The sequence below is a fragment of the Thunnus albacares genome, chromosome 2, assembly GCF_914725855.1.
Source record: "Thunnus albacares chromosome 2, fThuAlb1.1, whole genome shotgun sequence".
Classification (NCBI taxonomy): domain Eukaryota; kingdom Metazoa; phylum Chordata; class Actinopteri; order Scombriformes; family Scombridae; genus Thunnus; species Thunnus albacares.
In genome coordinates, this window is record NC_058107.1 from 36,920,636 (window position 1) to 36,935,257 (window position 14,622).

General features: G+C 38.1%; 1 protein-coding gene across 1 annotated transcript in view; it reads right to left on the minus strand.

The window, feature by feature from the left end:
* Window positions 1–261: 261 nt before the first annotated feature.
* LOC122968350 (NACHT, LRR and PYD domains-containing protein 12-like) overlaps window positions 262–14,622 on the minus strand; it is a 28,590-nt gene continuing 14,229 nt past the window's right edge. Inside the window, exons 9-19 of the mRNA XM_044333513.1 lie at window positions 12,691–12,864; window positions 10,793–10,966; window positions 10,067–10,240; window positions 9,262–9,308; window positions 7,810–7,895; window positions 7,450–7,496; window positions 6,880–7,094; window positions 5,210–5,481; window positions 4,722–4,835; window positions 4,478–4,619; window positions 262–1,574 (exon numbers count right to left, since the gene is read on the minus strand). Coding sequence (XP_044189448.1) covers window positions 1,264–1,574; window positions 4,478–4,619; window positions 4,722–4,835; window positions 5,210–5,481; window positions 6,880–7,094; window positions 7,450–7,496; window positions 7,810–7,895; window positions 9,262–9,308; window positions 10,067–10,240; window positions 10,793–10,966; window positions 12,691–12,864 — 1,756 coding nt within the window. The 3' untranslated portion in view covers window positions 262–1,263. The remainder of the gene's footprint in view (window positions 1,575–4,477; window positions 4,620–4,721; window positions 4,836–5,209; window positions 5,482–6,879; window positions 7,095–7,449; window positions 7,497–7,809; window positions 7,896–9,261; window positions 9,309–10,066; window positions 10,241–10,792; window positions 10,967–12,690; window positions 12,865–14,622) is intronic.

The window sequence follows — 14,622 nt, forward strand, 5'->3', positions numbered from 1 at the left end:
TTTCAAGTTATAGACACTCAACAGACAAGATAATTTCTATTGGAAACAGGCTGGAATATTCTTCCTGCAGAAGTAGATTTTTCAAGTTTTTTTTGTTTGGGAACTTATATTTTCTTTCCAGCTGCCATGACATTTATCCAGCTTTAAGCACATTAGAAATATATAGATATGTATACTGTACAATACAAAACAAAAACACAAATCAAAAGGAGGCATATAACGAGTAACACATCTATGATGTCAAGAAGTATCTTTCTATTATTTTAGAATATAATCTTTATCGTCCACCAGGGTGGAAAATGATCTTTGGCAAAACATGAAGATGCACTACTATGATTCAAGAAAGAGACAGTGACAGTCAGTATAACAAAGAGACAAGGTCATATTACACATTAAAACAAATATTAAAACATTGAAAAAAGTTCACATCTGTGGCTTAAATCTCGTTAGTCACTTTTCAGAATTAAGAATAATGATTGCTCTTTGAAGGACTTCTTAAATACAGTACAGAGAGAGCTTTTCAGCTCTTTTGATAGCCAGGACTTATTTTGGGAACATTTTCAGTTTTAGTTCCGGACACAGTGTCTTCACAGAATTTAATATAAAATTTAATAGCATCTTTCAGTTCTTCAGCATCCAATTTGAATAGGACAGTCATGGTCAAGACACCACCATCACTTGTAGTATAAAGAAAGGCTTTATTTTGAGACTAACATGTTTCGGCTTGTGGCCTTCGTCAGGGTCAAACTAGATTCTCCTCTTGTGCCACACTTTCTTCAGCATCTGATTCAGTCTGAAACCAGTAGTAGACAGATCTTTAGTTGGAGAGGGGTTTCTGAATGCGTAGAACCTTGGGCAGAACTGTGTGTCATGACCTACTACCCTCTCAGTGTTTTATATATACCTGATAGCAGAAGTCTTGACCTTTGGGGCAGCTCACAGGATGTGAAACAGAGTGCCCTCCGCAGTCAGTGATCCCTCAGCTTCGCCCTGTGGAACTTAGTGTCCAACACATTCTAAAGATTATCTTACAATAAATGAGATCTTTTTTGAGTTACTAAGGATCACAGGCCTTTCTCTTCATGTTATACATATTCATCTCCTCTCAGTGCATATGTGAGAGCTGTGACATGATATGGGAGACAGTGGTGTCATTTGCTGGAACTGTAGAGTAGCTCACAACACTTTAAGGTGAACCTTTAAGTTGGAGATATCTCCATTGTTGTTGTTTTGGTAACCCATATTCTGAGTCTCATTCCTACTTCAGCTCAACTTCAGGGATTTGGAAAAGTGTGCATCCAACTTGCACAAGTCATCAATCAAAAATGAACTGGCATCTTCTCCTTTTTTTCTCACCGTGTCAATCACATATCGAGCCTTGTCAGCCTTGGATTTTGTTCTGGCTGACTCCATTTCTTCTTCAATGATAACGCCTTGTTGCAAAAGTTGATCCAGCAGCTGGTTTAGAATATGATCAGAGACTCCATTAATAAACTGTAACCGAACTGAGCACAACCTCGCACTTGGTGAGAGGCTCTGAGTCCTCACTAGATCCACTCTTCTTACAGCAGGATCTAAGGGACAAGAGGAAGGGTTTAGTTCAATAACCTGCAGTTATGTTTAAACATTTTATAACACAGCCTCTGATTTACAGTGTAATTTCATTGTATGAAGAGGTACGAATAAAATACTTTCCAGTTCCTACTGGAGGAAGAAGTGGAAGAAAATAAGACTATGGAGAACAAGGGGTTAATAATTAGGCATTTTAGAGGAAAGGAGAAATAAATTATAATCTGAGTATTTTTGTAAATACTGATTATCTATGGTACAGTGCTGGGAGACAAAACTGAGGTTTGAGAAACATTGTGTTCACAAACTTGTTCTACCAATGTAAAAAGAACAACAACACTTGATATTACAGCCTTCATCTAATTTTTACTGTGTAATTTTTAGAATTAAACTAATAATTACTAGATTCCTCAGTTCCACATGTATTCATAACATACAGTGCTGTGAAAAAGTATTTGCCCCCCTCCTTATTTCTTCTATTTTTGTATATATCTCAAAACGAAGGCAACCTGAGTACACACAAAATATAGTTGATGATGATATGATGTAGTTGATTCCCTAAATGATAATAAAAAAATAAAATAAAAATAAATAAAACTTTTTCAGAAATGTGAAGTTGGTTAAAAGGTCACAATAAGCAGTGCACCATGCCAGAAGAGATGAGGAAGAAGGTGATTAAAATACATCTGTCTGAGAAGGGTTACAAAGCCATTTCTAAGGCTGTGGGACTCCAAAGAACCACAATGAGAACCATTATCTTCAAATGGAGAAAACTTGGCACAGCAGTGAACCTTCCCTGGAGTGGCTGACATTCCAAAATTCCTCCAATAGCTGCAACGACTCACCCAAAAACTCACACAAGAGCTGAGGACAACATCCAAGGATCTGCAGGCCTCTCTCACATCAATCAAGTTCGGTGTTCATGACTTTACTGTTAAAAAGACACTGACCGAAAACCATAAATGAGAGAAATATGAAATCTGCTCTCTACCAGAAAATCCTGACGGAGAATGTCTCGTCATCAGTCTGTGATTTCCAGCTCAAGTGCAACTGGGTTATGCAGCAAGACAATAATCCGAAGCATAAGAGCAATTCTACCTCTGAATTGCACAAAATAAATAAAATTAAGGTTTTGAAGTGGCCTGGTCAAAGTCCTGACTTGAAACCAATGTGGTTAAATTAAAGCAGTTCTGCAAAGGAGAGTGGGCCAAAAATCCCACCACAGCAATGTGAAAGACTGATCTCCAGTTATCAGAAGCATTTGGTTGCAGTTGTTGCTGCTAAAGGTGGTACAATCAGCTACTAACTTTACTAACTTTTTCACATGGGTGATACAGGTGTTGGATAATTTGATTTATTGAAGCAAAAATGTTATCATTAAAACTACACTTTGTAGTTACTCACGTTGCCTTTGTTTTACTATTATTTATCATTATTTAAGGTCTGAAACAATTTAGTTTGAGATATATACAAAAATAGAAGAAATAATACAGAGGGAAAGAAAACTTTTTCATTGAACTGTATAACATATTTATGTTGTATTATTACTTTACTTTATTACCTCAGATGATAATAGAACCTTCACTAGCTTTGCACTTGAGAAAGGTAAGTTTGTTTTCTACCCTATATGCTGTTCTTAACCTGTCCTTATTCCATACACAATAATAATGGGGTGACCCTCTGTATTTCCACAGGCAGCGTAGCGTAGCTGTGAAAAAAATGCTGTCAATGCTTTACTTTACAGGTAGTAAAGTATGTATAGTTCTATACTAATTTCTTGGAATTTTTCTGAGTAATTTGCAGGTACCTAATGGTTAATTTTTAGGACATTTTACAGAAAAGGTGGTGCAATTTGGTGCAAATTATAAGAAAAACTGGTTAGTTTAGTTGGCAAGTATCCACTCATATTTGGGTTCATACGTAGTTGTTAATTTGTAAAAATTCTTTATAAATTAGGCTCTTGACAATTTTTTATTTTTTGTTTTCAGTGTGTAGTCATGTGTATCAAACTATATATAAGGTTGTTTCTTAAAATCTCTTTAACAGGTATATTTCCTTTATAGTACCAGATTACATAACCCTTTCAAAGAAATGTCCTCGGATTGAAGTTATACAGCAGCTACTTTTAGAAAATTACTGAAAAAAACAAAAATGCTAATATATTGTTTCACACACAAAACGACACACTGAAAACTGATATTTTCTGTTTATATATATTCTTGAACATATTTTCTGAGTATATTTCTATTGAATCTGAGTCTAATTTATCAAGCGCTTTTTGAAATGAAGAACTACGTATGAACCCAAATATAATGAGTCGGCACTAAATCAACTAAAGAAACTAACACTTTTTTTCAGTTTTTTCAACACCAAATTGCACCACCCTTTCTGTAAAACACAAAACCATTACATACCTGCAAATTACTCACATTTCTAGGAAATAAATTTAAAATTAAAGGTCCTGTAAAATAACATATTACCTACATACCATAATTACCACAGAATATGAGTTTTTAACACAATGTTTTCCAAACCTCAGTTTCAGAGTATAATTTATTTCTCATTTCCTAGAAAATACCCAGTTGCTCACTTGTTCTGCATAGTCTTGTTTTCTTCCACTTTACCTACATGCAAGTACCAGCACCAGTAAGTACTGATTCATACAATCGATTAAACTAAAGTGCGGACTGTATTATAAAATGTTACCAGAATTGTTTGTGAGTTAAAGTTTTACAAAACATTTCTTATACGTTTAACAAACACTGGCCAATAAGATCCCTCAAATCTGAGTAAAAAAGTGGACTAAATGACCTGAGGCAGAAGAAAAATAAAGGCACCATAGATACATCAATAACTATTCTAATCAACTATCAGGAGGAGTGTTACTGCAGGAGGATGAAGCCAATACCAGTTAGATCCACTGCATGCTCCCAGACCTCTATATTGCTTTGGTCCTGGACCTTTATATTCACTTCGTCTGTGCTTGTAGGCAGGCCGACCTCAAACGTGTGGTAGTAATTTGGTCCAAACTCCAGGTCAAAATCTGCTTTCTGAAATGCAAGTATCCAAAGTGAAATAAAGGTAACAACAGCAGTTTCATGGATTTTGTTAAAGAGTTTTATCAGGTATTACAAACTATTTGAAATACTCACTTTAGGCTGTATTTTAAAGGCCTCAGGACAGAGAACGCTGTAACTTTGATCTTTGATGAGTGTACATTTGGGAGGGGCCTTGATGTAGTCAGTATTTTGCTGTTGTGCAATCACCTGAAGAGACACCAGAACATTTTTACAAGAGTGGTTTATCTTCAGTAGAATGCAACTTTCTCTCAGCACATATATTATCAGCATCAGCGCATTTGTAGGCAGATAAGCAACAACTGTTGTGTTTATTGTACAGTGTTTATGCTTTACTCTTGGCCAGGTCACTCTTGAAACATGATACAATATCGAAGACACAGTGTTTTATTGTCATCAAACAGTTTTGTTGCATTTATTACCATTCAATGATGTATGATGACTGTCTGTGTAAACATTTACAATATATATTGACTATATTCAGTTCCTATTAGCAGCTTTAAGAATGATCAGACAAGTTTGGACCGAAAGTGGAGCTGGAACATAACAACATAAAGTTTTACCTCTTGCAGAGGGATGTTCCTCGGCAGGAGAAACACCTCGAGATACTGCCTCTGTGTTTTGGGGTTTGGTGGTCGCAGAAACAGCAGAACTTGGCCACTAACTGGCATTGTGATGTTCAGAAACCTCTTAATACAATCCCAGACCAGGCCAAAGAGAGAGAAGTGAGGGACATTCACAACCACATGAGTGTCTGTAATCTCCAGCGGCTCAAGGATGCTCATTCCATCACCAGTGATGTGGACGACAGACAGCACACCTTCAGAGAGTGGAGCTGTGAAAACAGATTTATTTTACTAAGAACATCCTTATTATAATGTCAATGCTCATTTGATGCTCAGTCTGGTCAGTAAAGAATTAAAAAGTTTCCCATGTCGGGCAGTTTATTCAACACAACTGTCAGTATTGGTTGGTGTGGTGTTTGGTTGTTCTGTTTCCCTTATACCACTACAACTCTAAATGTGGACTAGTGCTGTGAAAAAGGACCAATTCTTTGAATGTTTTTTATCTCTATTTCTGTCCCAACCCCTCATGCTAAGGACCCTTGTTAAAGAAAAGGTATTAAAATAAACTAATTTCTGGGTAAGTTACAGACTGTTGCTTCAAAATGTAATTTCTTTCTGAAGTTACATAAAATTCCAGTCTTAACTGTCAAAATACAAGGGTACACAGCATCTGTAGAAAGTAAAATCTGCTGTGGTTATTCATATCTCCAGAGGATCTCAGTGCTTTTCATTAGTGCCATCATCAGGTGAAAGATTAGACTATATAATATCATATTTCCCTGAACACATTCATGCTCCCCAGATGATTAACCGTTTAATTTTCTTAGCACCACCCTCAGGAAAATCTTTATTTACATGTTGTAGCATAGGGGAATGAAATGGTTAATAATAAATAAATCCCAATCCTGTTACACTTCTTAGACAAAAAATGTAATATATACACACATATGCAACTTAGTGAGATATCTCAGTTAGCCTATTACCCTAGCTACAAAAGTATACCAAATGAGAAAAAAAAACAAAAACACAATTTACCAAAGCATCTTCATCAATTAAATATTATTGGAATCAAATGATAGTCAAAACAGTCAAAGCATTCCAATTAAATAAGAGTATAAGTCTAACTCAAAGTCTTTCAATCAAACTCCCAAATCAAATCTTTTGCCCACGTAGGTAGGTCCAAACAATATACAGTATATACCCCATATCCATTTAAGAAACAGAAATGAATCACATTTCACAATTCAGAAGTCACTTAAATAGTTTCTGATTGTGGTGAGTTGTGTGTGTGAATGAGTGTGAGGTAGGTAGTCCAAAAACTGGATTAAGATTTTTGGTAATCTCTCACTCCCCCTCCTCTCTGCTCTCCATGATGCTTTTGTCAGTTTTTCCCTTACCCCTGGCTCACAGGTGTGACTCATTTATCTACCCTCCTACCCCACTTACCTCTCCTTTCCTTCTAGAGGTTAATGGGCTATGCTGCTCTTTTTTCCTTATCCCCTTTTTGCCACAATTTTTAGCTCCACTGCTGGCAAGAATCTAAGAACTGATAAATCAGTGTGTTTGTTCATCTTGTGGCTGTAGTGAACTCTGCAGCCTGTAGGGGGCATTAACAGGAACCATATCCTTGTTTTAATAAAACTCACAAAACACAATAATCAGCTTACCATCCATGGTTTCACAGTGTGGCAGGTGGAGCTGACTGACAGCACCGTCAAGATTCTGGATGTTGAACAGTGGCCCTGCAGCCATCTTGCCAGCTGGTTGTAGGAGGCTCTCATCCCATTGGACAGTCCAGTACAGCAGCTCCGCCTCCTGAACCGTAACAAACACCAGTCCAGTCAAAGTACACCGGAATACACCTGGACCAGGACACCTGAAACTGTAGGACACAGAGGAGCTGATTATACAACACAAACACAAGCTCATCCATCTGGTTTGAATGAATAAAAACTAAAGAATGAATTTGCTGAAGAGCTGCAGTGCTTAAAAAGCTGGAGACCAAACTGAACTGCTGGACAAGATATGAGTGAGGCAGCAGCTGCAGAAGTATGAAGAGTATGAAAAGTGTTCAAAGTGAAGTGTTATCACTGAAAGGAGTTCACTCGACAGTTGGGTCTGAGCACTAAAATGAGTTAAACTACTGAACAGAGTGGAACAGTCTGAAAGGAGGTGAAGCATCATCACTGAAAGGAGCTGATGAGGTTGAAGGTTGATGCATCTTATGTTTGGGTTACCTGTATGAAATGTTTGCAGACTCAGTCTGCACTTTGGGTTTGAAGTCCTAAGATGTAGAAAGTGACAACATTAGTTACAAGAACTGACCACCTCGCTCTCACAGTTGTACAGCTAACAGGATCCTCATTGCCTCAGTACTATTTACACAAATGAGGTAGAAATGAATTAAAAGGAGTTTCTGATGGAGGAGAAAGGAACAGAGGATGAGAAGAGAGGAAAAGAGGGCTTGAAGATAATACAGATGACAGGAAATCTTGTTTGGAGTGTAGAGATAAGGAGTATTACCTATGGAGGAACCCGAATCTGATCAATAACAAATTAATGTTAAAGTGAAAAATGAATATTTGTATCGATTCTACCTGCCAGTAACCTATCTCAGTCAGATTCAGCTGATCCTCTCTGTTGTCCTCAAACACATCAAGGGTTGTGTTGAATGTAGAAGGATCTGGTAGGAGATTAGAGCAATTGGATGTGAAGAAGAAGACAGCAGACGTTAAACTCACTTCTGGACATCCTTGTGACCCAGTGGGCTAAAAAACATACAGAAAGCTGCAACACAAAGTCCCAGTTTAAGGCTGGACAGGTACTTTTTTCAAATCTCCTACTATACTCTATTGGAAAACCCTCCAAGAAAGTAAAAATGGCAAAGAAATATTGTAAAGCGTTCCAGTCCAAGCACAGTCATATTTCAGTCAAGATCAAGTTTGAACAAAAAATTTACCCCAAAACCAAAGTTAACGTGGATTTACATGTCCATTAAGTCCATTATTTCTATTATTGCAGTGGAACAAACTGTCATACTATCATACTATGTCTTTGGACATTTGAACAAAAGCAAAAATCCAAACTCAACACAGAAATGACAGAGATTCAAACTGAAGACTTTCTTGCAGTGAGATAACATATCATCTTTCCCACCAGTCAGATGAGAAAAAAGCACAAGAAAATACCAAAAAATTCTAAAAATGTCTATTATAGTTCCCCAGACTGCAATGTGATGTCTTCAAATGGCGGTTCGCCACTGCTCCACAGTGGACAGTTTCATTTTTCGTCAGCCACGAATTATTGACTCAAAACTAAGCAAAATAACAATGGGTAATAATAAGAAATATACAGACACTAATGACAACTATTTCTACAATTATACAAGAAAGAAGCTGGAGGAATTGGTGCACCCAGCATGCTAGAATCTTTCCAGACTGCATGGGTTCTGAGGAGCAGAAACAAGACTGCAGAAGGCGGCAGACTTAGTGCAAACGTATGAAACTGTACTGGAATGGCACAGATCACCATGGAAACGTTTACAGTTACTGAAAGCAGCATCTCTAATCTTTGAAGTAAATTGTTAAAACACTCATACATGAACAGGGGCTGATTAAGTGATGTGGAGGCCCCAGGCAAACTCTGTCTTGCTTTACAAAGTAAAGAAACAACATTTGATTTTGGGATGGTTTTCCATTCACTTCAGGATGGTTAAACTTGTTTTTTGGGACGGTGGTGAAAAAAGTTAGTCTGGAGCCCTGGAATGGAGGCAGTCCAGCAACACAGTGAGCTCCAGAAACATAACGCAGGCTTATCCAGCAAAAAAGTTGAACCTGGCTCAACTTTTGCTGCAATGAAACATGATGTCATTCAGCAAGATGCTGTGCTGACAAATGACATACATGCAAACACACATTCATGGTGGATTCCTCTGTAATGTGAAACAGACTTCACAGGGTTCCACAGACACAATCTCAACCTGTTGTCTTTAGATGTGTATTTTGTCATGTCACATCGCACTTTGAACTGGTCACAGTCCCAACACTCACATCCTTCATGTCTGTCAGATGTAGTGCTGTTTTGTCCGTCATCGACCCTGTAGGAATAAATACAGACACAGAAGTTAGCTGGACTGTCTTATGATGAGGGTTCAAATAATCAGACTGTCTCTTCACTAAAGATAACTCTGGTGAATTCACACAACTACCAAGCTATTAATCATCATCTGGACTTTCCAATCCACCTATTTACATGAAGTGGGGTGTAATCTGGACTTGTGGTGTGTCCCAAAGCACAAACATAGTCCAGCAATGTGAATTTTTACACCCCAAGTTATAGCAAATGACTATACAGTTAAGAGTTGGAGAAAAAGGCTCTGCTTTTTGAGGGAGTCTCAGCAGGAGAAATGATCCCCTCTTAATGAACATACATGAAATCTAAATCTTAAATCTTAGTTAAATCAGCTTTAATAAAAACTTCAGCAATATGGAGAATGTTGGGGTGGTGGAGAGTGATGATTGAAAAGTATCAAGTTATAATAGCATCGCTGTACACCTGTATGAATTTGAAAGGATGTGACTGGTCAGCTGTAGGCCAAGAAGCTGATGAATGAGCCAATCCACCAATGATGGTGAAGCATGAATGAAGCAGCTGATGCCAATCAGTTAATGAAAATATGACTTCAGTGCTCTGTTCCATTCTCCTCCTCTCCTCTTCAAAGCTAATCTAAGAAATTATTCACCCTACCTGGACATACTGGATCTTTGATTGGATGCTAGCTGTGTCATTCAAATATCACCTCTGAGACAAATAAATGGGCTCATCAGCATGGACTGATTTCAACTCACTACTGACCTCAGAGTCTCCAGTCTACAGTGTGGACTCTCCAGACAATCATGCAGCAGCTTAATTCTTGAACCCTGCAGCTTGTTTTCATGCAGATCCAGCTTTGTCAGGTGGAAGGGGTTGGACTTCAGAGCTGAGGCCAGAGAAGCACAGCTGATCTCTGACAAACTGCAGCTACTCAATCTGAGTAAATAATAAATGATGTAGATAAAAATCAATTTATAATCCAATTAGATGTATTCAGGCTTTAAATGTGCACAGTACTATGTCCTCATCAATGAGATTTTCTCTAAAATGAGCAATGATGTCATTGCCTTATTATGGATCATTATGTCAGCCTTCTACAGACATCATCGAAATGTCACCACAACTTTCAGACACCTATGCATGTCAACACCGATTCATAGCAAAATACCATGTTCATAATTAAACACCTGCATTGATCTCTCTGTGCCCCCCTGTGTGTATGTGTGTGACCTGATGGATCAATATCAGTAAACAAACTTTATTCATAAACCTAAAAAAGCTTTTTCTTTCAGTAAGTTTACTTTAACAACTAACAGGGAACGTTGTCTAGTTTCTTTTAAGAATCAGTCATCTTTTATAACTACACTAAATTTTATACAATAAAACATGAAAATATGGAACAAAGGAAATTAATTTCCTGGATGTACATAAATTAGGTTCAGTTGTTAAATATATAAGATCAACAATAGTAACAGTCAATGAACTGACCCCAAAGTCTCAAGTCTACAGTGTGGACTCTCCAGAAAATCACACAGAAGCTTTACTCCTGAATCCTGCAGGATGTTGTCACTCAACTCCAGCTCTCTCAGATGGGAGGGGTTGGACTTCAGAGCTGAGGCCAGAGAAGCACAGCTGATCTCTGACAACCTGCAGAAACTCAATCTGAATAAAGAATAAATTATGTCACTTAAGAAGACAAAGTTCCTGCTTGAAATCATTCAATGTTTCATAATCTGTTCAGAGCTGAAGACGGTTTAGAATGCAGAAGTTTACAAAATGGAAACTCCAAACACCTGTGCCCAACTGAATGCAGGTTAAAAACTGTCAAATACAAACAGTGAAAAAGAACTCTCATGAATATTAAAGACAACATGCTTCTACTTCAGAAAGACAGAGTGACTTCACCTCTTAAACTCTGCCAGCTCCAACAGTGACTCCATCTATACAAAATCATGTTGTGCAGCCAAACACAAGTAAGAGACACTGACATTTATTTCAGATTCTACTCAACATCCACATGTTTACAAAGATACCAAATAAAATGGGTAGTTCTGGCTCTGCAAAGTGGAGCCATTGCGGATGTGACTTAAACCTGCATTCTGTCTAATGGCCAGCAGGGGGAGACTTCACTGGCTCCAAAAATAATTCAGATTGTATGGAAGTCTATGAGAAAATTACCCAACTTCTCACTAGATTTATTTTACCTCAGTAAACATTTTCCTAACGAGTATATGATCACAATTGCTAGTATCTAGTCTGCTTCAATATGACATGATGTTCATTTTATAAATTCTGGTCCCATTTAGAGTAAAATAAATGATAAAGCAGAGTATGATTTAGGGTGTGGCTACCTTGTGATTGATAGGTTGCTACCATGCCAACAATATTGGTTAGGCACGTAACCATTACATAACCTCAGACTCACAGAGTAAAGGTGTGGCTGTAGCTGTCCATATTTCAATGTGGTTTCAGTTAAAAGTTATTTGTAACATTTTGGTCACCTAAAAATGTCTTGTTCAATGTTTGGTTGTACTAAAAGACCCTCTAAGGAATTGGATGTTCAGTTTTTCTAGTAAGTACATTTTGTTTTAATAATTCTTAAGCCTGTTTTAAGCCTTTCTCTAGTGAAAATTAGCATTTGCATTGTCACAGTTTTATTATCACCATAGACTGTAAATGCATTGTGCTAATCAAGCTAGCAACTAGCAGCTAACGTTAGGGTCAGCTCCACCCTCTCGTCCAAATATGGTCACTTCTGGCTCCAAAAATCCAAGATGGCGACAGTCAAAATGCAAACTCAAGGCTTCAAAACAGGAGTCCACAAACCAATGGGTGACATCACAGTGGCTACATCAGTTTTTTTTTTTTTTTTTACAGTCTATGTACCAAATATGTAAGGATGGATTTGGGGGAAATGAGGAGAAAGTTATGTTCAATATATCTACAATAGTTACATTTAATAGAATGGTGTCACCAATAAAAACTCACAGCATCCTGTGTTTGTATATTTCAGTCAGTATAAACACTGCATAGCTTCATAATAGTGTTACAACAAGAAAATACCGCATACTGTACAGTAGTTGTTACTGTTAGATTCAGTGTTTTTGATGAATGAAAGTGAATGTAAAAATCAAGAGTTTAAAAGATTCAGAGTTTAAGAGGTTTAATTATCCAGTGTAGATTTTTCTCATTATATGAAGGCTTTAAAGCTGCAGCTCAACATTGTTCTGACACAATGAATAGACTAAACAACTGGGGAAGAAAATAGACTTCATCGTTAAGATAGTGTTGATCAGCATAATATGAGCTTTATGACTGCAGTTTGGTGTGACCAGGTCTTTCTTATCATATTAATCTCAGCACAGAAGTAAAAAATGGTGTCTGACCTCAGAGTCTCCAGTCTACAGTGTGGACTCTCCAGAAAATCACACAGCATCTTCACTCCTGAATCCTGCAGCTCATTGTCACTCAGTTCCAGCTTTCTCAGATGGGAGGGGTTGGACTTCAGCGCTGAGGCCAGAGAAGCACAGCTGGTCTCTGACAACCAGCAGTGACTCAATCTGAATAAAGAATAAATGATGTAGATAAAAATCCATTTTTAATACAATCAGATGTGGTCAGGTTTTAAATGTGTAGTTCAACATTAGTATGTCCTAATTTACGAGCTTTTCTCTAAATGAGCAGAGTGACTTTGTCACTGTGTTACTAGGGGTCATCACAATGTCAACCTTCTACAGACATCATCCAAATGTAACCACAACATTCACACACCTATTCATGTCAACACTGATTCATAACAAAATACCATGTTCATACTTTAACACCTGCATTGATCTGTCTGTCCCTCTGTATGTGTGTTCTGCAGTTTACAGTAATATTTCATTTTTCAGTAACAAGCAGTGTAAAGGCCTTTACACACTGGGGGCATAACAAATAAACATCATGGAAATCCAAAATAATCGCCTGCGAATAATTTGCATCAAACCTATTCATACTGGCAGCGATACAAATTTGAGACACGAATTTGCGAAAGAATTTGCGACAGCTCATTCTGCTGTCAGTCAGCCTGGTGAAGGCAGTCAGATGGCTGCTTCTGTGGACAGAGACGCTGAACTCAGGTCGGAGTCGGTGTGGATTGAACAAGTATAATGCTCTCCTCTACTTGTGTTGAGTGAGGAGGAGGACAAGATCATCATCACAGGATGATGTTGATCATCATCTTCCAGTGATGATGATGATCGCTGACCTGTGTTCAGCATCTCTGTCCGCAGAAGCAGCCGTCTGTCACCTGCAGCTCCTGGGGAGCTGAGAGGACAGCGGCTGGACAAACTGCTTTCACCAGGCTGACTGAAAGCAGAAACTTACTGAATTAAAACAGTTTGCATGTCAGCTACATGGGAAGAAATCCACAGTGTTTGTATTTATAAATACAATGCAATGATGCATAGGATACATGATACATCTATGTATTGATTCATGGGCTTTATTTCTCTGCCCACTGTAGCGAATAAGCGTACCTGCCTGCCTGAAACAGGCGAGCTCACAGACAGACCGGGAACTGATCAATCAATGTAGATACAGTAAATAAGTTCAAAAAACATACAGCAGGATATTCAACACCCCATGTGGGCCCTCAAAATAAACAGCCCCCAGTGTGTAAAAGCCTTAAGGAATTACAATTTGAAATTCAGTAATTGTATTACTCTTACTAACCCCAGTAATGCTCTGTTATTTTTAAACTTGGTGATCCATGTGCACGCTGTCCTTCCAGTGTGACACCGAAATCTGTGACCGCAGAGGCTGCATCATTTTTCCCCCCACCGCATTCTGTAATGACCCACACCTTCTCTGCCTCTGATTGAGTCTGACCGATATTCTTAACCTAACCATCTCACTCCTCATGCCTAAACCTAACCAGTGCAACAACTTTCTCTTCAGTCACAGATTTTGGTGGTCACAGATTTCGGTGTTACACCGGGATTAATATAGGGTTGATATCGGTGTGGTCTGTGTTCAGCTGACAGACTGCTCCGGAGAAGGACAAATATTATCTTATTCCCATGTTGTGTGTTCTTAGCCGGCATGCTACCATTAGCCACATGTTCACCTACATTCAGGAGTCACCTGATGCTGGTTTAGTTCATAGTACAGGTGTGTGCCTCGTGCAACTGAGATTGGGACTTCTGGAGTGCTTTGTTCATCACTGAGGCTACACTTACGCTAGCTGTTGGATGATCAGTAAATCATTCCAAACTGTTTCTTGTGTGCTTATTAAACCACAAATGTCTCATTTTCTACTTCTACATGTGTTTACACAA